The 23,282-nt window shown below is 39.9% G+C and overlaps 1 protein-coding gene across 5 annotated transcripts in view; it reads left to right on the plus strand.

Annotated features, from left to right (window-relative positions):
• NCOA7 (nuclear receptor coactivator 7) overlaps positions 1–23,282 on the plus strand; it is a 124,770-nt gene that overhangs the window by 9,319 nt on the left and 92,169 nt on the right. For 3 of the 5 annotated variants that reach the window (XM_087817595.1, XM_016212813.2, XM_087817593.1), the window contains exon 2: positions 7,826–7,940. In XM_087817595.1, coding sequence (XP_087673721.1) covers positions 7,891–7,940 — 50 coding nt within the window. In that variant the 5' untranslated portion in view covers positions 7,826–7,890. Of the gene's footprint in view, positions 1–2,643; positions 3,727–6,945; positions 7,941–23,282 lie in introns of those variants that run through there. The other 2 variants (XM_016212803.2, XM_016212795.2) reach the window with 2 other exon arrangements.

Raw genomic sequence — 23,282 nt, forward strand, 5'->3', positions numbered from 1 at the left:
ATTGTAAGAGAAAGTGGGAGAATAAACATGGTGGGAAAGTAATATCATCTTTGATGTAGTGTCTTTTTGGAACAGTAATAGTGTATAAAATTTTAAAAAGAGAATTAGGTTACTAGGACTACTCTGACAAAGTACCACAAACTCTGAGTAGCTTAAAACAACAGAAATTCACTGTCTCTCATTTCTGGAGGCTAGAAGTCTAGTCAAGTGTGTCAGCAAAGCCATGATCTCTCTGAAACCTATAGAGGAATCCTTCCTGGTCTCTTCCAGCTTCGGGTGATTTTGGCATTAAGGATAAAACTGCTGGCACTGGCCAGGTAGCTCAGTTGGTTAGAACTACGTCCCAATACACCAAGGTTGTGGGTTCAAACCCAGGTCAGGGCACATTACAAGAATCAACCAATGAATTGAGTGCGTAAATAAGTAGAACAACAGATTAATGTTTCTCTCTAAAAACTCAATAAATAAAATTTAGAAGATGGATAAAACTGTTTCTGGTGAACAGATGATTGTTGATTGTGTCCTCCCACTTCAAACACCTTCACTAACAACACTGGCCCATGTGACCTCGCCCTTTTCTTTCCCTTAGTACTTCTCTGTGCATAACACATTTTATTTGGCATTAATTTGTATTATACATTTTTTCTGATTGTTTTATTTATGTAAATTTTATCTCCCTTGCTAATAATCAAGTTCCCTTGGAGAATATTAACTTTAGGATTTACATACTAAAGGAAAATTGGCCAGAAAGCTGGTGTTCACCCACTTGTTCTTTTGAATGGTGGGTAAATTCAGGAAGAACCACGAAGCTGAAGTGAAAATTCTGTGAGGTAAAATTGCCTAGTGTTAGAGACCGTTATTAGTGGTTCTAATTTTGGTATCAGACAAAACTGACTAATCTGGCTCTAACTCATAGCTCTTTGACCTTGAATAAGTTCTTTAACCTTTCTAAACTTCACATTTTTTTTATCTGAAAAAGGGTCAAGGATATTGATACCCTCATACAGTCATAAAGATTATTCTGTGTATAACAGCACTGAACAAAAAAATTGGTCCATATAGTTAATGTTCATTAAATCTTTGACTGTTGCTGCTTGTTGTCATCTTTATATTCAGTAGAACTGCCTAGCTTGAGTTAGTTCACTGGATGATTTTAATGTTTGGGGCAAATTTGAATTTAACTCGACAGGTGTTGGTGAAGGCTGGAATCATTTTCATGGCCACTTGAACATTTGGGTTGACTGGAATCTCAGTAGGTAGAATTTTCTGTTCCATGGGCACATGTAATCTCTATAACAGTCCTTTTACATAGATAAAGAAACTGAGGGCTGGTGAAATTGAACAACTTGCCTGTGGCTACATACCTTGGAAGTACTAGTCTGAAATCCAGCCAGGCCTGTCCTGCTTTAAAGGTTCTGGGCTGCCTCACCCACACGGGTCAGAGGGGTCAGTCAGGTGAAGCACTGAGCATCTGGAAAACAGGGAACTTCTCACCTGTAGAGTTTATAAAATATTAGCTTCGAAGGAATTTTACAAAGAAAATATTTTAATTAAAAGTATTAATTTACCCAGAGAACTGAACTTTCTTCTGCAGTAATTATTCTCAATGAGTGCAGTAGCCCCCCACCAAGGTGCAGTTTGGTTGGCATAGTTATTGTGGGAGCCTGCTGGCATTTGGTTGGAGGGAAGCAGAGTTGCCAAATGCCCTGCAATGAATGGGATAGTCCTAGACAACGAAAAATTGTCCCTTATACTTGGGAATTTCCTATCTTCTGTAGGACTTACATGAATATTTAGTGGGACATTTAAAGAAAAGAAAGATAGTCGCCATGCATAGAAATATCACTTTGGTTATTTATAGCTCTAGTTTTTATTCTAATGTTCCATGCACCACCCCCACCCCTTACCCATCCTTTCCCTTTCCCGCACTTCTACTCTTTCATTTTCCTGTGCTTCTCATATGTAGTGAAATAGTTCCTGATCTCGTTTCTCCTACAGCTAAACTTGTCCTATTTGTTTATTTTGTTAATCCTCACCTGACGATATTTTTTCCATTGCTTTACAGAGAGAGTGGAAGGGGGAGGAGAGAGAGACAGAGACAGAGAGAGAGAGGAGGGAGAGAGGAACATCATTGTGAGAGAGACACATTGATTGGTATGTGCCCTTGGCCAGAATCAAACCCCGGACCCTTCAGTCCTCTGGCCGGCGCTCTAACCACTGAACCAAACTGACTAGGGCTTAACTTGTCCATGTAAGTAGCTGTAAGCATGTAAGTGTTTCATTATGGCTTCTAATGAACTTGTGCTTTTGAGTTTACTAATTGAAATACTTGTTATAAATTACTTTTCTTTTTGGCATTGTATAGATTTTTTTAAAAACGTGAGAATTTACTATCAATTACTTTTCCTTTGGGCATTATATTGATTTCATAAAATTAGGTGTGTAAGTAGGTTATATTATCCATAAACTTCATTTCAATCATATAAAAGGAGTATTTGAAAATATTTACATCCCAACCGGGCATGAGCGTCGACCTGAGATCCAGGCGATCGGGGTTCGATTCCCAGTCAGGGCACATGCCCAGGTTGTGGGCCCGATCAATGACTCTCTCATCATTGATGTTTCTATCTCTCTCTCCCCCTCTCTTTTCCTCTCTCTAAAATCAATAAAGATATATTAAAAAACATATATAGAGAAAATATTTATGTATTTATTTAGGTGAGGGGTGTTGATTCTGATAAAGTTGAGAACTGCTGGTCTACAGCAGTCTCATGAAGTGGTCATTCTGCTTGTGCTCAATCACTTTTGGAGATTTGGAAGCCACTCTATCTGGAGGCAGCTCTTTGCATGTGTCTGTAAGACAGTTTTTTCTTACTTGAGCAAAGACCCTCTCCCTGCACATTTAATGCCTGGTTCTAGGTATACCTCTTGATGGTCTATTGGCACAAGCCTAAATCCTCTACCAGAAAAGATCCTCGAGATACTAGAAAACAGCTGTCATTTCATACCAACTCTTGCCAGGCTAAACCTGACCAGCTCCTTTGACTAATACTCTTTTTTGTTTGTTTAATGATTTTTAAAAATTTTTTTTTTTAGAGAAGAAGGAAAGGAGAGAGAGAGAGGAGTGAGAGAAACATAGATATGAGAGAGCAACATTGATCCGTTGCCTCCCATATGCACCCCGACTGGGGATCGAACCCACAACCTTTTTGGTGTATGGGACAAGGTTCCAACCAACTGAGCCACCCAGCCAGGGCCTTCCTTTGTTACTTTAGATAACAGTGTGGCTTTGAGAAAGACTGAACACCCATTATATTTCTTTATAAGTGTATTTTCTAGAAGGGAATGTCTGCACAGAAAGAAACATTTTGGTCTGTTCCTTAAATGGCTAAACTTAGTGTGACCAAGTCTCAAAGCACGTTGTTGTCATTATTTCATTTGTATATAAGAAACATGTTTTGGGGAAAACAGTTGATGGACATCATGAGTATGCTGTGTTTTTTTCCAGTTTGGACTAGTTATACCTGAATGTACAAGGAGCTGCTATGTGTCAGGGGTGAAGCCAAAAGCCACCCTGGACGGTGTAGGTTCACACTGGTTGGATATAGTTAGGAAGTCTCCAATAGCTCTGTGCTTAAATTCTTCCTCTGTGGCACCGTGGTCTCAAACAGGGAGCACTTTGCTGGTAATCCAGACATACTTTGCCTTCCACGCAGCTCTTATGAGGTAAGGATGGTGGATGTGCCATTTTTATTTGAATAATGAACTGAATTTAGGTTTAAATCAAGTGTTCTGATTTAAGATCACAAAAATAAATATTTAGATAGAAGATTCATCTTGTGCTCCCTCATAAAATTCTTTTTGGTCTGTAATAGGCCGTAAATGTAAGAGACTCTTGTAATTCAGTGTTTGAATGAGTTTACAGTTTATTGATGTGAGGAAAAGTCAACATTAGGTGAAAGAAGGGCTTTTAAGAAGCCCATTATAACCATTTATAATGGAAAATGTAGTTCGCATTAGAGATTGATTTAAGGAGCTCTGGTTCTTCACTGAAGCATGAAGGCTGCTCAGTGCAAATCATTTTTATGGAACCCTTTGCTGATCTCTTTCTGGTTAATCTCTTGGTGTGTCTAGAGCTGAAAGGGCTGCATCTGTCTCATTTAAGGAATATAAAAATTCCCAGAAATTTAAAAGAAACCAAAGATTAGCATATTTTAAATTTATCAAATAGAATATATTAAAACAAAAAGCTTTGCAGTTCCAGAGACACACAGCAGCACCAGATGTCAGTTCTTGGATCATTTAATCATTTTTCTCTTGTGCTTATTTTTGTCAATATTTTTCCACTGGAACTAAATATTAGTTTCTGGCTCAGCTTGCAATATAAAAATTTTCCAATTAGATTGCTATGACTTCATTTTTATTCATGAGGGGAAATCTAATATAGAGAGATCATCGCATATGGTGGTGTGCAGGAGAGGAACTTTAAAATAAGCCACCTGGCCCAGAGCAGGGTGGAGAGCTGGCATCCTAACCCTTTCTGGAGCCTGAGAGAGGCTGGCTTGAGTGTGCATCCATCATCCCCAAGTAATTCTTAATTTGGGAGGATTCCTTGGGTTTATGTCCATTTGCCATATAATTGTCTTTACCCCAAGTCTAGATTAGTTACTTGCTTATCCTTTATGTGGATTTTCTTCTTATTTCTGTGTTATGTACTTAGGTAAGTATAAGGAAAATATGAAACATGGTGGTTTTTGACTTGAAGAAACTTTGGGTTTGTTTGGGGCTGGGGAGGTTAAGTGAGGTGGCCTTGTCCATTGTTACCCAGTGTAATTAAGTGCCTCCCAGTAAGTGATAAGTGACATGTGAAATAAGCTCCAAAGGAAGAGAGAGAAGGGCAGGCAAGTGGTCAGGATAGGCTCCAAAGCAGAACTGGGCCTTGTGCTAGATCTGGTCAGAAGGAACAGTGTAATAAAGTTACTTCAAGCTTGGGCAAAGAGTAAAAGATTAATTTTACTCTTTGGGTAATTCATTAAGGCCTGGCTTCTACTCCCACTGCTCTATTGATGTGGTCCTGTCAGAGGCCTCATTGACCCACTCCCTCAGTGCCAGGTGCATTTGTCTTAACCTGCAGAATTTATGCTGAGATAGTGGGCGTTGCTGATGCCAGGCTTCTTTTCTAGCTCATATCCAAATGCTTTCTGGCTCCACGGTTGTTGAAAGGCATTGAAATGTGCACCAAACTGGACTTGTGCCGATTTAACTGCTGCCGTTAAACTAGGGAAACTAGTATCTCTCAGCCCATTTTAATGGATACCTAACTCATAATGTAGTTGTAAAGATTAAAAGAGATAATTGCGGATAACATGTTGAAATAAATGACTTACGGTAGGCAGGCATCATGATTTATTTGCTCTTCCTACCTGGCCGCTGCTCTTTCCTCCTTGCCTGAATGTGTCTTCTGTTCACGCCTACACCTGTGCTCAGGTCTTCTCTCTTTCTGGAATGCAGAGCCTCTCTCTCCTCTTTACCTGTTGAGATCCACACTGCCCCGAAAGATTTACTTTAACACCTCAATCAAAACTCAACTTTGTGTCTTTTGGATTCTTAGTAGTATTTGGCACAGCTCTAAGTTACTAACCCTACATTTTAGTTATTTGCACACGTCTTATTTTCCATAAAGGTTGGTAAACTTGAGGGTAGAGCCCATGTCAGGGACATGGAGATAAAGCAGTAAGAGTTCAGACGGTGTCCCCCAGGCTGTGTTTCCATACAGAGCCTTGTGCATAGTTGTCATGGTTGCAGGGTGTTATCATCATCATATTGTTTTTCTTCCCCTTAACTACAACCATATGCCGATCATTTCTAAATCTTTTTCTTCAGCCCTAACTGCACTCCTGTGCTTTAGATGTAATCGCATGTCTGGTGAATGTCTCCAGCTGACTGGCCTATGGGCACCTCTGAGACGACGTGTCCGGAACTGATCCTTCATTTGTTTATACTCCCCGGTCCCACACACAGTCGGATCCCTTCATGCAGCTTGTATATCTTGGTATCGCAGCCTCCCCAGTCCCCGAAGCAGCAACCTGGACATCCTTCCTTCCTTCCTTTCCCATGTTGTCTACATTGAGCAAGTCACCAAATCTCGACTAATCTGCCTCCTAAATATTTCTTGGACGTATCCCCCACTCTTCCTGTGTTAAATACTGCTACCTAAATGTGGGCCTTCTCTCTGAAGTAGTTTTATAGTAAGTTCTTTCTACTAGACCTGCTTCACCCTATGCTCCATTCTTTTAAATTCATCTGCAGTCTGCGTATGTCCCTCCATCCTGTAAAACCCCGTGGCGGCTTCCTGTCACACACCTCAGAGCTGTTTAACCTCTTGAACCAGCCCTGGTCAGGGTGGTAACGTCTGCTGTGAGCGCTGCCATCGGGCTGACGGTGATTTCTTGGCGATGTGTGACAGGTGCCGGGAGGGGTGGGCAGCACCCCTCCTGCATGCGTAGCTGGCATGAGGCTCAGGCTCCTCGGTGGGACATGAAAGGCGTTCCGTAAACCCAGTCCCGGCCGCGTCTCCATCCTCAGCTCCCACCGCTGCCCTGCTCCGCAGTTAATCCTGGCATAGCAGGGAAATACTGTCCTCTTGCTTTTGTTCAGGCTGGACCTGCGCCCCTGAATCCTGTAACTAGGAAACCCCTACTCATCCTTCAGGCCTTGGTGTGTGTGAGGGGTGCGTGGGGCGGCCCCGCATAAGGCCGAGTGTTCTTCCTCCAGCCTCCGGTGGCACCTGTGCCTTCTCCGTAGCACTTTGTAGCCCACTGACCTGAAATTCTAGGCGTTTCCCTTGCAAGACAGTAATTTCCATTAGGGAAAACATTGTGTCTTATTTATCTTTGGCCGCTGATACTTAGCACAGTACCTTTCATGTAATATGTAATGTGAATTGTTTATTGAATTGAAGTGAATTAGTAAACAGTTTGATTGCTGAACATTCTTTGCTTTTACTTTGATACCCCTCGGTTTAAAGACAGATTTTAGAAAAGGTTAGTGCTCTGCAGAAAATTAGTGAATCAGGCAGTAAGTAGACATTGGAAATGTTTGAGCAGGGGTGTGGTGATGAAAGTTGGTGTTTAAGGAAGATTGATCTGGAGACAACCTTTTATTATAGGTCTAAAGTGCTCCTGGGAAACACAGGTGAAGGTAGCCGTGGTGGGAGTGGCAGAGGCCAGCGTCCAAAGCCATTCCAAACAGCTTCCCGAGACTCTCACTTTCATTTGCTCAAGTGGGATGGACTCACTGGCATGTTTCCGAAAACAAAGTGGAACAGTGATGTGATTTTTATTTTTAAAGAAAGAACATTCTTGTAAACTACCTAACTGATCCATTTTTCCTATGTATGAGACATAGTCATTATTAATTACTTGAAAAGAGTGATTATGAGTTTAAATTTAAAAAAAAATTAGCTTCTGCATAGCTAGCCTAAACTCTTCTAAAATCAGTGGTTTCATTTTAGCACATTTAGAAATAATTGTTTATTATGAGGAAAACACCTCAGTTTCTTTTGCTAGCTGCCTTTTATTTTTCAGTCGGACACCCCCAGTCTCACTGTAGGATTTTAGTCCGACGTTGGCTTTTGTGTTTCATATGACTCATGTAATTGTGTTGACTGGTTAAAGCTTTTCTCCCATTTGTAGCTCCACTCTGCTGCCTTCTTTTTTTTTTTTTTTTAATCTTCACTGGAGGTATGTTCACTCTGCCTTATTCTTAATATTGGCCGTTGTAAGTGTCTTAATTTACAGTCGCTTTGTTGCGTTTTGTATTACAGGGTTATGATTCATTGATTAAAAAGAAGAACTTCCCCAAATACTTTGCACTTTTTGACTTCATATTATGGATACCAAGGAAGAGAAGAAGGAACGGAAACAAAGTTATTTTGCTCGGTAAGCATTCCCTCTGCAAAGTTATATCAGTTCTGAAAAAAAATTGTTTTGAGAGGACTTTGTATTACTTGGCATTTTGTGTCTTGTGACTATTCATAAACAGAGCAGGTAGCCAGTAGAAATTATACTTTGTTTCTGCTCTGTAGCTTAATTGGTTGAGCTATAATTAAAAATCTATGACATATTTAAAGTCTAATACCTTGTGAGGTATCTATTAAGTATTTTGGGTTGGGGTGAAAAGGTAAAGGGATTAAGCAAACAAAAAAACACACCTCACAGACAGAAAAATAAATAAATAGATAGTATTTTTGTAGGAGGTTGGAATGGATGAAAATTCTGTCACTGCCCTGGCTGGCGTGGCTCAGGTTGGGCGTCTTCCCATGCACAGAAAGGTTGCTGGTTCTGTTCCCTGCAGTGCACATGCCTGGGTTGTGTAGGAAGCAGCCAATTGATGTTTTTTTCTCTCTGCCTTGTACTCGCTCTAAAAAAAAATCAGTAAAAATATTTTTTAAAATTCTATCATTGATGTCCATGTCATTTAAAAAAACATATATTTTATTCATTGATTTTAGAGAGGAAAAGGGGGAGAAAGAAAAACGTCGATTTTTTGCTCCACTTATTTTTGTTGTTCCACTTATTTATGCATTCATTGGTTGATTCTTGTATGTTCTCTGATGGGGTTGGAACCCATAACCTTGGTGTATAGGGATGACTCTAACCAGCTGAGTTACTGGGCCAGGGCCAGTGTGCCCATGTCATTTTTAAAGCTCGAACTCATGTAACATATATACATTTGTTGACATCTGGTAGAAGTAATCTAGTATGTGATTGATTGCTATCTACAGATCTAAACATCTACATGGCATCCACTTATTAATCACAATAAAATGAATGATAAAATATTTATAAATTATTTTGATTATTAGAATGGTTTCAAAATCAGTTAGAAGATAAGCTTAAAATGATCACTATTGTCTCCTAAACTGAAATACATCTTTAGAACTGAATTTAGGCTCATCACATCCCCAACCCCCAATTTTTGCTTGTTAAAAATGCATTTCCTGTTTTCCAAATACAAGCCTTGGTAACGGACAACCAAAGTTTTTTGTTCATGTTTGTATCCAGAAATTAAGCTAGGTTTCAGCTTGTTAATGGGAAAAGGAAGGAAATGAATATTTAAGGAACTACTTACTATGTGCCAAGTACTTACACTGTATATTTTATTTATCTTCACAATAAACCTGTGTCTTAGGTTTCCCCCCTATTTTACCAGTGAGGTAATTAAGATGCAGAAAGTAAGTATTTTGTCCATTTCATGCCATGTAAGAGTCAGTATTCAAACATAAGATTGTTTCCAAAGGGTGTGTTCCATGAATGAAAGGCTTTGGAAAGCAAGAGTTTGCACAATCCAGTGCAGCATCAGGCTAGCTTAGCTTGTGTTCCCAGCTGTAGTCTATTGCATGTGGGGTGTGCATGACTGTGGGCCATGTGACTTCTAGGGCCACATGGCCGGGGAGGGAACATAGGCAAGTATAAGGAAGCAGGAGCCAAGCCAGAGGAACGAGAGAGAATTCCTTTGTCTTGGGGATTTTATCCTGTGATTTCGTGTGCTTTAGTGGCTCCACCCGCTCTATCCAATCCCTGATTCCCCAGGCTAGACTGATAGGCAAGTATCGTCCTTAGGTCGCCCAGACTTTACTGTGCATGTGTCCGTCTTCCACTTGTCCCGTCCCTTCTCCTGGTGACCTGCAGGGAATGGACTGGGGGTTCCCTGTGGGCAGTGCTAAGTTGTAGCTTCCTGGTGAAACCGCCTGGATGACCATGACTGTCTGGCCTTCTCTTTGCTCTCTGCCTGTTACTGATATTAGCTAGCTAATTCAGTGGTAACAGTATAAAGTTGTCCTCTTGCTGTAACCACACATGATGGAAGGGGCAAGGAGCCTTCTCATACTTTTTCCACAAGTGTACTGCTCCCATTCATGAGGGGTCTACCCTCATGACCTCGTCACCTCCCAGAGGCCCCACCTCCCAATACTGTCACATTGGGCACTACGTTTCAGTGTATGAATTGTGGGGGGACACATACATTTAGACCATAGCACTTGAGATCTGTCCAATATGCTATATGTATTAATAGTTGGTTGCTTTGTATGCTGGGTAGTATTCCGTGGTAGGAATGTATCACAGTTTGTTAACCATTCACCCACTGAAGCACATTTGGGTTCTTTCCAGTTTGGGGCTGTTACAAATCAAGTCGAGAGATCATTATATATCAGTTATCCTATTAAAAATAGTTCTGTTTAAACCAACCTATTTGTGCACTGCTTTAAGGATACAGCCTCAATAAAAGAGGAAGGCGTGGTCTTGTTCATTTTTTGTTTTAAGATGTTGGGGATATTAGAGATATATTTAAAAAAAAAGAAGCAGCAAGGCACCTTTAGATTATTTCTGTTTTCCATCTATACCTGTGCCTTATCTAATAAAGAAATAACAAAGCTGATAGGATCATTTGTGTACAGTTTTCGCATGAATGTAAAAGTTTTAATTTCACCAGATAAATGCCCAAGAGTGAAATTGCTGGGTCAGATGACAAGAGCACGTTCCATATTCTAAGAAACTTCCCATATTCTAAGAAACTTCCGTAGTCTTTTGCGGAGGGGCTGTGTGTGCTATTTTACACTCCTTCCCATCAGCAGTGTGTCAGCGAAGCCGTTTCTCTGAATCCTCCTCAGCATTTGGTATTAACACTTTTGTCTATTTTAGCCGTTCTGATAGGAAGGTACCAGTATGTCATTGTAGCTGAATTAGCATTTCTTTTAATAACTAAAGAAGTTGAACATCTTTTCATGTGCTTATTGGCCATCTACCGATCCTCTTCAGTCAGTGTCTTTTCATGCATTTTGCCCATGTTCTAACTGGATTTTGTTGTTGTTGTGGAGGTGTGAGAGTTCTGTATGCATTCTAGATACTAGTCTTTTGATTTATGGTTTGCAAATATTTTCTCCCAGTCTGTAGCTTTTTTTTTTTTATCCTCTTGATAGTGTCTTTTGCAGAATGAGAGTTTTTAGTTTTGTTTATTAGTTTTTCCTTTTATGGATTGTGCTTTCGATGTCAAGTCTGACAACTCTTTGCCCATCTATAGGTCTTGAAGATTTTTTTCCCTAAAAGTTTTAATAGTATTATTTTATATTTAAGTTAGTAACCAGCTTGAGTTATTTTTTGTATAAGATGTGAGTTTAGGTCAGGATTTTTATTTTTATTTTTTTGCCTATGGATACCCTAAATAGTGATTTTAAAAGCTACAGTGCCTTCTCATTCTGAATCCAAATTGATTCCAAATAGTAAGGGTGACTGGTGGGTCATGAACAACCTGCTCAAAGTTAACCACTCCTTGTTCCTAAGATGTAGATTTAGGGCAGTCCCTTAAACTGAGAATGCAAGATGAAACTGTTAAGAAAAAACAGCATAATTTTTTTTGTTTTTTGTGTTTTGTTTTTTTTTTTAAAATATATCTTTATTGATTTCAGAGAGAGGAAAGGAGAGGGCGAGAGAGAGAGAAACATCAATGATGAGTCATTGATCGGCTGCAGCCCGCAACCCGGGCATGTGCCCTGACCGGGAATCGAACCCCGATCGCCTGGATCCTAGGTCGATGCTCAACCACTGAGTCATGCCCGGCGGGGCAGCGTAGTTGTTTTCAACTCAGAAATGCCGTTAATTGTCATGCTTGCTTTGATCTCTTGTGAAAAGTATTCTAACAATGAAAAGAAAAGCATATAAAAAAATGAAGTGTGACCTTCAAAGCACAGAGACAGCAGGACAAGACAAAAAACAGTGATACTATTAAAACAGTAGGTCTACATGATTATTTACTAGGAATTGAGAGGGAAAGGGAAAACGACACACCTGTAGTTTGGCCATTATAATGCAATGACAACCAAAAATGGTCAGCCTATTAAAAGCAAAAAGCAAACAACAACAACAAAAACCTTTATCAGAAAAGAGGCAGCGAAAGTTATAAATCTTTTCAAATGCCTTCTGACTAAGCTGTGGCATTCCCTGAAATCAGTTACTGGTAAAGCTTCCTGGAAAGCCAGTCTCTGGCACCATGGGGCTGATTTCTCTGGAGCAGTGTGCACAAGGGCAGAACAGGCAAGATCTCCCGAGGAGAATGTAAAGCCAGGCAAGGGGCGAGACGGAGCTGGTGCAATCGCAGATCTCTAGGAGTGCGCAGAGATCAAGAGGAAGATTTCTCCTGACTTCTGCCTGCTGCCACAATAGGTGTCTGAAACCCTAAGCATTGTTTTTAAAATCTGTTCACCCCTCCCCCCACCCCTTTCCCTTGAGTAGTTAAGTAGCCTGTTGTTGTTTTTTTGGTGCACAATTTTACCAGGTGTTTTCATAAACATTGTGTGATTGTGTTTGGTAAATAATCTTTTGTTTACCACCTTTGTTGATGTTTCTCTCTCTCTCTGAATTTAACTGCAAAGAAAGATAAGTTTAAAAGATCCCATTTTAATAATTTTGGGTTGAAATTAGCGATTTGAGGATCACTCAATACTTCCTTTCTTGTAGTTTATCTTGAAATATGCCTTTGTAACTCGAAATGGAAAGAGTGGACTAGCATTATTACTAGATACACTTATTCTGGATAATGCCGAAGGAGTTTGAGCATCTCCTGGCCCTGGCCTACCTGGTTTTCAGGATCTTCAGTGTTGTTTTGTACCAGTTGTTTATTCCAGATTTAACAATTCATGAGACATTTCCCCATGCATTTCCAAAGACTTTGCATATACAAAATCACTGTGTTATATATGTGTGTATCAATTCCTTGATACTTGACAGGTCTTGAAACCAAATGAAAAACTAAATTATTAAAGCACGTTGTACTCCCTGCACACTCTCTGTTGTGATCCTTAGCCATATGGCTCCTGTGCCCTCTTCTGTCCCCTTGAAGTTAAAAGGCAGGTATTTTCTCCTGTAGTGCCACACAGGGCTCTCTAACACTCATTTTGACGTCATTTGACTTGCGTAGCGTTGAGAACCCACTTAGTGATTTTTCTGTAGGTCCCTTTATGCTCTTTGTATATGTGTTTGAAAATTCTTTAAGAACATAATTTTCAGGATCAAGGATTAATTTAGGATATCAAAAATATGTTTTTAGTTAACCCATAGTGATGCTTTCCTCTCTGATAAGGTCTGAGAGGGCCTGTGAATAGATACTTAGTGATAGAAACCACTCAAGAGACTGTGTTGTTCACTTTGGTTCCTCTCCCTACACTTGCTGACCCCTCCCACTCTTTCCTGGTTATCAGGAAAAGCAGAACTGCCTCTGCCACCTATTCTTTTGGCTTACTCACCCCCTGCAGAGTCAGTAGGAAGCAGCAGAAAGGGAGGTGATGCTCTTCTTTTCACCTCACCCCCACCCCCAAGGATGCAGAGTGTAGAACGCATCTTAGCTCCATCGCCACTCCTTGACATCTCCCACTTCTGTCTCCGGCCTTTGCCCTGGCTCTTCAGCCTTGAACCTCTGACCCATCGGACCACCTAGAGTGTGAAAATCACTTCAGTGCCTAATCTTGGCCAAGTTTTCTAAACTCCTTCACACTGTATTTCTTCAGTTGTTAAATGAGGCTCATAGTAACCCACTAACAAAGAGACTTCAAAGAAGGAAGCATCCCAGCCTGAACCAGGAGAAGCCCAAATGGGACACAGCAAAGAAGATTGAACCAGAGGACTGACATTAACCATGTCATGACATCATTAACCAACCAAAGCAGTAAGAAGCATGTACTCTTATCATGTACCCCACCTGTGTAAGTCAGGGTTTTGCATTATGGTGACCTCTCTCCCTTGTCCACACTGATAGAGGTTTGACCTCTTTGTCAGGGAGGAGGATCTGGAGACTGATATTTGACCACTGGACTATTTTTGTACTTATTAAGTATACTACATTATAAGCTATGTAGCTCTCTTGTTCAAACAAAAGCAAACGAAGATGGCTCTGAAGATTGATATAACATATATAGAGTGCCTGGCACAGTGAGTACTCAGTCACTCCTGTAAAAACAAACCATTCCTGACCTTAACATCTGTGCCTACCGACACCTTCATCTTCACCCAAAAGAATCCTCATCTTAATCTCCTACTCCCATCCATGAGCTGCTCCTATTGTTCAGGTTGGGGAGGCAGGGGCAATTACAATGCCAAGTGGAACCAGAGCTTCCCAAAGGTGCATTGTTATGAGAATAGCCAGGTTCTCGAATATCGTGAAGTCTAATTGTATTGTCCAAAGGGCTTTCAGAAATCTGAGTCACCCTTTTATTTAACAGTTGGACCTTAAGCCCATGCGAGGAAATTGTCAATGATGTGTTGGCTCCATACCAGGGCACTTTATATATCAGTTTCACAGTGCCTACTGATTCATATATATACATATGATTATATAAACTGCTAATCAGAGCCTCACCACTGGTGTTGCTTGACACAATCTCATGGCTCAAGTAGTTGTACCAGACACCCGGACCCCTCAGCCCTCAGGGTGGCCAGAGACACAGGCTGGTCACCTTTGGCCATGATCAGCATCTTACCCCAGAGTGCAATATAAATATTTTCTTCTTCTGTGTATGCTTTGAAGTGATAAAGTGTGGGAGAAGTGGTCCAGATTATCCTCATACAGGGAGGCTCTGATATATAAAAATTTTCATCCCCAATGATGTGGTGGCATATTTGGCTTTTGTTAGTCCTGGCAGCGTAACGTTAATTTACACCAATGTAAATTAATTTGCAGAAATGCATCCTGGATTTTAGAGACCTAACTTATAAGCAATCTTTTGCAAAGCACCTTGTTTATAACTTGAAGACATCCATATTATGTGTCTTGTCAACTTTATCTATTCATGACACGGTTAATGTCAGTATTAACCAACCAAAGCAGTAAGAAGCATATACTGTGTAAGTCAGGGTTTTGCATTATAGTGACCCACTTTGCTATCTAGGATTGCATCTTGTCTAAAAAGAGTTGTTGCCCATAATAGAAACGAATGCATAAATACATTTGGACAGAAAGCCTCAGCTTGCCCTCTTGATCAAGTATAGAGTCTAAGATTCAGTGGAAGGAGTCACCTGTATGAGTGTGGCTGGTTGATCTACATTGAGGCTGAGGACCTAGCGTGTGCTCCCCCTTTCCAGCCCCACAGAGGCAGTCTTTGAACCCCAGGAAGGAGCTGTCTCTTTGTGGTATGCCTGTGCTAAGAATTAATACACCACATTGTAGAGAAAAACCTTAGTATGTCTAAGATTCGAGGAGAAACTTTAATATTACCAGCTGTTGGTTTAGACATACAGTCAGATTGCAGATTTTAATTGAGTCAATACATGAAAAGCAAATAGAACCATTTGAAGTGCTTAGCAGTTGTAAACTCTGTAGCTTCTTAATATTTGATTAATATTTTTTCTCTTTGTTTCACAGTGCCAACTGATTCTAATAAAAATAATAGCATTTGTTAGTACTTTATAGAATGCCTTCACATGCATTCTGTTACTTTGTTCCCACTGATCTTCTGAGTAGATATAAATGCAGATGATGAATATATAGTTCAGGAGGTTAAATAACTAGCCTCAAATCACTTAGCCTTTCAGTCTGAGCCCAGAATCCCGGTCCACTTTGTCTGCATCTCTGATTATTTTTTTTCATTCCATGTCACATCAGTTTAAATTGCATTAAGCAGCCCTGCTGGTGTGGCTCAGTGGTTGAGTGTCAACCTGTGAACCAGGAGGTCATGGTTCGATTCCCAGTCAGGGCACATGTTCGGGTTGTAGGGGGTGTGCAGGAGGCAGCTGATCATTGTGTCTCTCTCATCATTGATGTTTCTATATCTCTCTCCCTCTCGTTCACTCTCACTGAAATCAAAATGTGCGCGCGCGCGTGTGTGTGCGTGTGTATACACATACATATATATATAAAACAAATTGCAGTAAGCATTAGTTTTTACTTTGAGAAGGGGATTAGAACATCGTGTTAGCATCATGATAAGTAGAAAAAATTGTATCGGGGTTTGGAAGTAGACTGTTTTAGTTGACTTTACTGGAAACCATGTTTGATTTCGATTTCTAAGAACCATCCCAGAGGACTCTGTTTGCTGTTAGGGACACAGGCCTGCAGTGACTCACAGCACTGCCCAGGGACACTTTCGTGGTGATAGTCATAGGTCTTGTTTGTTTACGTGTTTGCAGATGGGCCATCTTTAGGGTGGAGACTCTGTAATAGTTCAGTAACTCCTTCCTGTGCCTTGTTAAATTGTGGTTGGCATATAATAACTGTTAAATATTTTTTGACTAACTGACAGACTGAGAATATCTAAAACAGCTTCTTTAATGTAGAATATAAATGGTAAGCCTTAATTTTTATCACTGCAAACTTTTCAGTGTTCAGCAATTTTATTAATCTTAAAAAAGATTAAGAATATTTTTAAACCAGTTCCTGTGAAAACACTGTTTGTGCCTAATTTGAAAATATTACCAATTAAACTCTTGTATTAGCTGTAATGTTGTTAAGACTTATGTTTCCTGTTTTCTTGATTGAGTTTAGATTAGGCAGCTCTTAAGGGAACATTTACATATTGTTTGTCATTCATTTATGGGAAAACATCCATGGACAAATTTGATCTGATAATATTTTCAGGAAATCATTAACTTTTTTCTACAGATTTTAAAAAAAGGCTCATAAACATTTACACAGTCTTAGTTAGACTCATATACTTTTTGCTACATTTTTAATGAACAGGAAGAGTTACTTGATTGAATTCCGTGTTGAATACTGCTTATCAATCTGTAGATTACAAACCCATTGGAGCATCATAAAATCAATTTAGTGGATAGGAACCAGCATTTTTTTTTTTTTCTAAGGGAGTGGAACAGAATAGATTAGCCTGGGCTAAGCTAGACTGATTAGAAAATATCAGAGTATGTTGTATGTATTCAGAATATATATTTCATGAAATTTCTGTTTTAAATACCTATATTTAAATACGATAAGAAAATGACTCATTGATTTAGAGAGTCTTTGGTGGTTAGTACACTGGAAGTGAAGTTATTTTTCTTCAATGAAAATGAAATTCTTTGAAAATTGTTGCTCTAACACACATTAACCAGCTCAAAGATAGCTGAATTTAAAGGACCTGTTCTATAAATATACTTTCCCAAAGTACAGTGTAATGGAGCCTTATGAAATTAATTTCAAGGGTCAGTGATAAATACGTCTTCATTTAACCTGAAATCCCAGGCTGATCTGGACCGGCCCAGAGAGACCCAATGAGACTGTAACCTAATAAAAGCACCAGATGGAACTGTTGTGGTCACAAAGCGTGGGCAGCTTTTGTTTGTAGGCCTCCTGCAGGTTTCCTTTCTACAGAACTATGCCCTAGGTGTAGGGCCTTGGTTAGAGTCTTCATTTCTCTACAACGAGAATAATAATGGTGCCTACCTTATCAGACTGGTGAGAGGACTGACTGAATTAAAATACATAGTCTTTAGAATAGGCACTAATGAAAAGTAAGCACTAAGAAATTTTAATGTAGAAGCATACTGCCTGAATGAGGAACATAATAATAAATGAGAAAAGGTAAGAATAAATACATAGGCACAAATTTTGTGTAAATTTTTAGAGATTTTATATATCCCTTGAGACATGTCCATATACTATATGCTCTAGTCACGCAGCCTTCAGTGAAAGACCCAAGGCTCCAGACTCCATACACAGAAAAGACTGGAGCACGTGAAAAGTGAATGATTTAAGCTGCCCTCTTCCTTTTTAAATGTGGTTGCTGGCAGTTGAAGGAGACTTCAGCTGAACTGACTCCTGAATTTGGACTTAAACTTGGCACTGTCATCTTAAGAAACTTTTGTCACATGCATTTGAAACCTTTCTCTGTTGCTGTTACGACTCTTCAGCAAGAGAAAATTGAGTTCTGAACCAGGAAATGCTTTGTGCTCACAGCTCTAGAAACTTTATAGCTCATGTCGTAGTCTAGCTGTTGGTGATTTTAGTAGAAATTTCCCTCCCCTCCCCCTGAAAATTCATATCTGAAAATTCCAGCAGCCGTCACCCCCTCTACCGTCATAAGTCAAATGCTAATTGCATAACCTCCCACTCATCTTCCCAGATTAGTCTCCCTGAGCCGCAGTTCAAATATGTCACTTCTGCATCCCTAAATCTTTTCTCAACCCTGAGGTTCTGCACAGTGTGGCTCATTCCCACCTTTCTGTCTTTATCTCCTACTTTGATTTTCTGTAACTGTCTTACACCTCACCCCCTCAGAACTTTGCTTTCATTATAGAAAGAACTGCTCTTCGGTGTCCTGTCCTTATAAACCATGATGTCAAACCCATCACTCTGTCAAAGCCATCTTTAATTGTGACACTGTCTCCCTGAGGCCTTTCCTATTTCATGTAACCCTTCACTGCCTCCCTCCCGGCCCCGCTAGCTATGTGCCTTACTGCCACTGGACTCATAGGGCATGCTAGGCTTCCTGATGCCTTCCATTGGACCCCTTAAATCAGTCTTTTTTTGGATGTACCCAGTAACAACACTCTCATCTTCTCTGCATTATTTGACTTTTGTTATTTATGTTCTTTTTCATTTTTATATTCCTCCCATGGTCTAGCTTCATGCCCTGCATCCAACAGTCATTTGCAATGAGTGGTAGCTAACATTTTTTGAACATTTACTATGTAACAGAGACTGGGCCTCTTTCCAAAGCTGGACAGGACCTAGCATCTGCTGAGGCAGAGGGTGGTGGAGAGCAAGGAGGACTTTCCTCAGTAGCTCTGTTACTGCAACCGTGCAACTGATTTCACATGAAGAAAAATCAGAGATGACTGTGGGGTGGGATATCATGGACTGAAATGAGAAATATAGCTTGATGGTTGTGAGCTAAGAATTGTTTAGGTGTGAATGAGAGTATGAAGTAAGTTTAAATGTAGACCAACCAGAGAACAAAAATATGGATTACATCAAAAATTTTAAATGGTATTAGTGTATTTAGGAAACAGTTAAATTAGAGGCAGATTATTCATGCTTTAAATATTCTTTTCTATATTAAAAAAAAAAAAAGAAACCCAGTTGCATTTTTGAGTCACTCTATGGCATTTAAAATTCAGCTTGCATATATATTTTCAATAGCACATCTGTTGTACAAAGCAGAATAGAATCAAAATTGATCAATCCCACTTTGGACTAGGTGGAATGATTTAAATCAAATCATTGTGTGGATGATTTGAACAAAGTCATTAATCATTCCATTGGTTTTTTTCTCTGTATGTGAGAATATGTTATTGTGGATTATGGTGCATGTTCCTCACACTTTAGAGCTGGAAGAGCTTTTGGTTTTAGAAGTTGCATAATTTAAAGCAGATGAAGGTTGATATTTCAGATTAATTTTGTTAGCACAGCAGAAAGCTGAACAGTAATTTGGTTATTTCGTTTTCAGAAGGTAATTGAAGCAGATGCTGGTGGTGAGGTCATTGGGGACTGAACCATTCTCCGTTTCAATGGCTGTATTATTATTTTTTTAAGTGGGGGTATTACCTTTTATTACTAAATTTATGCTAAATCAACTGCTTTTATTAGATAATGAGAGAAATTTAAAAGTTTTTTTAACTACAACTCTATAATCAGGATTTTGGGGTTTCTCTTTTAATAAGAGTAGATGTATTTTAAATGTTAAAATGAGTTATATGTGTATACACACACATATGCAAATATATAATTTTCTTTTATGAGTGTATGGATTTTTAAATATAAAAATTAGCTATAAACATACCCATAAATCTTTAATCTTTAAGTGCAACTTGTGCTTTCTTAACAAGTCATTGAAAACTTAAAATTATAAAATAATTGAGTTATGAACCTAATATACATAAAGTTTACCTTCTTCCTATTTATTTTTAATGCAGAGGAAAACTTTTCTTTAATTTTGAATAAATGACCATTTTGGTTTTTATATTATCTGATGTAAGTAGATACTTAGGATATCTCCAGTTCTTTGACTTAATCAAATGTAAGACTTTATTAGAGTCATACAATGTTTAGCCTTGGATTTGAAGTAAATTACTGTGTTATAGAAATAAACTTATACATTGCTCATATCTCAGACAGAACTTATGTGCCTGTACCTGTTAAGCCCAGACAGTAGAGTAGTGGCACTACAAATATGGGCCCTGCTCTTATGGAGATTCCTTTTCCCAAAGACATTAAACAAGTAAACACATAAATGCATATGTCATTAGATATTGTAGTGTTTGTTATGAGAGAAAATTATGGGATGTTAGGAAATAATTGCAAGGGTAATATCTCCTTTCGACAGGAGTGATGTTCATGGAAGACTCTGGGAAAAGTGACATGTAAGCTGATCTTGGTTAGGAGGAGCAGGAGTTTGCCAGATGACCTATGTGTTTTAGAGAAGGGCTGGGAGAAAGGAGGGGAGGGCACTGTTCTAAGTAGGGGAGACACTTGGACTCACAGATTTTAAGGTGGGAGAAAGCTTGGCAGGTTCCTGGATCTGCAAGAAGGCCAGTGTGGCTGGCATCGAGTGCTCTTGGGGAGGATAGCACAAGAAGGGTGGAGAGATTGGCTGGGGTAGGTCATGCAGGGCTTTGTTCACCATTGTTTAGGAATTTGGATTAAGCAACTAGAGGGATAAAGGTCCATTAAATGAAATAGGAAAACTAGAAATTAACAGTTTTGGGAATGAATCTCAAGAATTTATATTGGGATGTGTTCAGTTTGAGATGCATGAGACATCCCAGTATGGGTATGTGAATCTGGAGTGAAAACAGGGTGGTCCGCTGGGTATGTGAATCTGGAATGAGCACAGGGTGGTCAGGGCTGAGATAGAAATTGAAGAGTTGTTGGACCCAGCCAATGGGAATGGATGAGATCATATAGGGAAAGAGTGTAAGCTGAAAAGAGAACAGAACAAAGGAATGGGAGCAAACTGGGTAACTCCAATGTTTAGTGGTCTAGTAGGATGAAATCCTGAAATCCAGAAGAGGTGGAATCACAGCAGCCAGGAGAAGAGAGCATTTCAAAGAGGAGAGAATGACCAGCAATTTTCAAAGCAGTGAGAGGGAAATTAAAAATTAAGATAAGGACTGAAAAGTATCCATTAACTGTGACCAGTGGACATCACTGATAATTAAATAAAAGCTACTTCAATGCAGTGGTGGCAGAAGGCAGTTTAATGTAAATGGGAAGTAAGGGAATGGAGACGGAGCATCTTGTCAGTCATTCTGGGAACTTGTCTGGGAAGGGCCGTGGTAGGAAGGAGACATGGAGGTTAAGGAAAGAAGGGCAAGTTCTGAAAGAGGGAGGTGAAAGGGGTGGTGTTAGAGCATGAGTATCGGCTGATGTGATGATCCATCAGAGACGGGCCCCTCAGAGAGGTCAGCTTGAGGACTGGCCCCTATGTAAAGTCAAGAGGACATCAGCAAGGTGATAAAGCAGAAGCTAGGGGATGAGCCACACCAAGCTGCTGGCACCTGCCCGCCCAGGGCCTAGACCACGTTGTAAAATGTTACTTTTATGTATTTGTGATACTACATTCTCTTTTTATGATTGCTCGCTCTATGCCAGGTGCTTTAAAAATTTGACCCCATTTAATCCTCAGAACAACCCGTGAGGTGGTGGTGTCTTCCTTATCTTGACAGGCAAGGAAACAGGGTTGGAGTGGCTTAGTAACTTCTCGTGTTACACAGCTTGCAAGCATGGTGCCAGGATTTCTTCCTATTTGTGGCTAACTCCAAAGCCTTTATTCTAAACTACCTCCTTAGGACCCTCTAAAGATATATATAAAGTTAATTAGAATAAATCTGTTCCATACTATAAATTTTCAGTTTTACTGTCTTCAATGAAAACTCCAGAAATTTTAAATAAAAAATTTTTATAACAATTAGTAAAAAACTTTATTATAATGTGCCCTCTTTGTAATATGTATCCAAAAGTAGTTGGAGAATTCCTAAGTGTGTAAGTTGACTGAGTAGAACTTTTGCATATTATTTTAAGAAACAGATGTACACTGCTAGGAAATAGAGTACCTTGGTGGTATTAACTATTTTCCTTACTGATAGGAACTTTTAAATTAAACTGTAAGTGACTGGGTTGTGTTTTCCTTTGAGATCTAATTGACGTATAACATTATACTATATTCAACATGATTTGACTTATATATATGTTGTGAAACGATCAATGACTTGCTAGCTGTTTTAGCAAATTACTTAAACCCAAGGACAGGGATTTGGGAAACTGATTTGTAGCTGCTTGGTCAGAAGTACAGTTAACAGCCTGGACTTGCAGTTGGCATTCTGAGTTGGAGGGGGTTGTTGGAAACTCTAGCCTGTAGCCAGTAGGCCAGAAGCACAGGTAACCTGGGTCTGGGTGTTTGGTCCCTGACGTGTGAGTTTGGAGGGATGGAGAGAGGGAGCAGTCTTGTAGGGGGGAAAAACTCTCAGTAGGCATGGCATTAAGAATGGACTTGGGTTCATATATTAACTCCATCTCTCAACTCTTTTTCCCCTTTATTCTCAGGCCCCACAATGAGCTCCTGGGGTGACTCTCATTATATGGGGATGGGAGGATTGGTGCAGCTCTCGCCTCATATCTTTCTGGGTAGGAAAAAGCAAGAGTTTTCTGGTAGCTCATTCAGTCCAACTCAGAGTTGCCCTGCTTAGACTGCAGTGAAAACTCTGGCTTGGGAAAAGGAGCTCAGAGACGCACATCCTGGCCAGTGGTCAGCTGCGCTTACGGGATCTGGCTGAACAGGACCAGCCCGTTTTCCCTGCTCTGGCTGTGGAATGAGTTCCCTGGTCAGCTTTGTGGCAGTCACCAGTTCTGCTCAGAGTGGCTCGCTCTTGTCCATTGTCCTGGCAACAAGAGGAGGAGCCCTCCTGGGTGTGACTTCTCTAGCAGCCCATTTTCTGATGGCATTGATTTGGAGACCTAGAGATTTCTTTTGGAGTTGAGCAATTAAAAGACTATTTTATTTGACAAATCAGAGGGCTCTCTGGCAATACGGTCTCATTTAAGAATTTTGCAGACTTTCATTCTGTTTTCATTGGCCAAACACCACAGGCTAGTAACAAGAATCATAGCTTTGCCTGAGTCATGGTCTTTGGATGGAGATAGAATTTGGCTTGGAAATTTTGCTCTCTTGGCAGTGAACTGGTGCTCAGCCCATCCCAGGAGCCTTCAGAGTAGGGCTACCCTCTGGGTCTCTGCTTCAGGGCAGTGAAAACCAGTTTGGTGAGTTGGGAAGACATTATTTGCTTTTTTGGAGCCTTGTACTA

This window comes from Miniopterus natalensis, chromosome 5 (assembly GCF_054644295.1).
Source record: "Miniopterus natalensis isolate mMinNat1 chromosome 5, mMinNat1.hap1, whole genome shotgun sequence".
NCBI classification, from domain to species: domain Eukaryota; kingdom Metazoa; phylum Chordata; class Mammalia; order Chiroptera; family Miniopteridae; genus Miniopterus; species Miniopterus natalensis.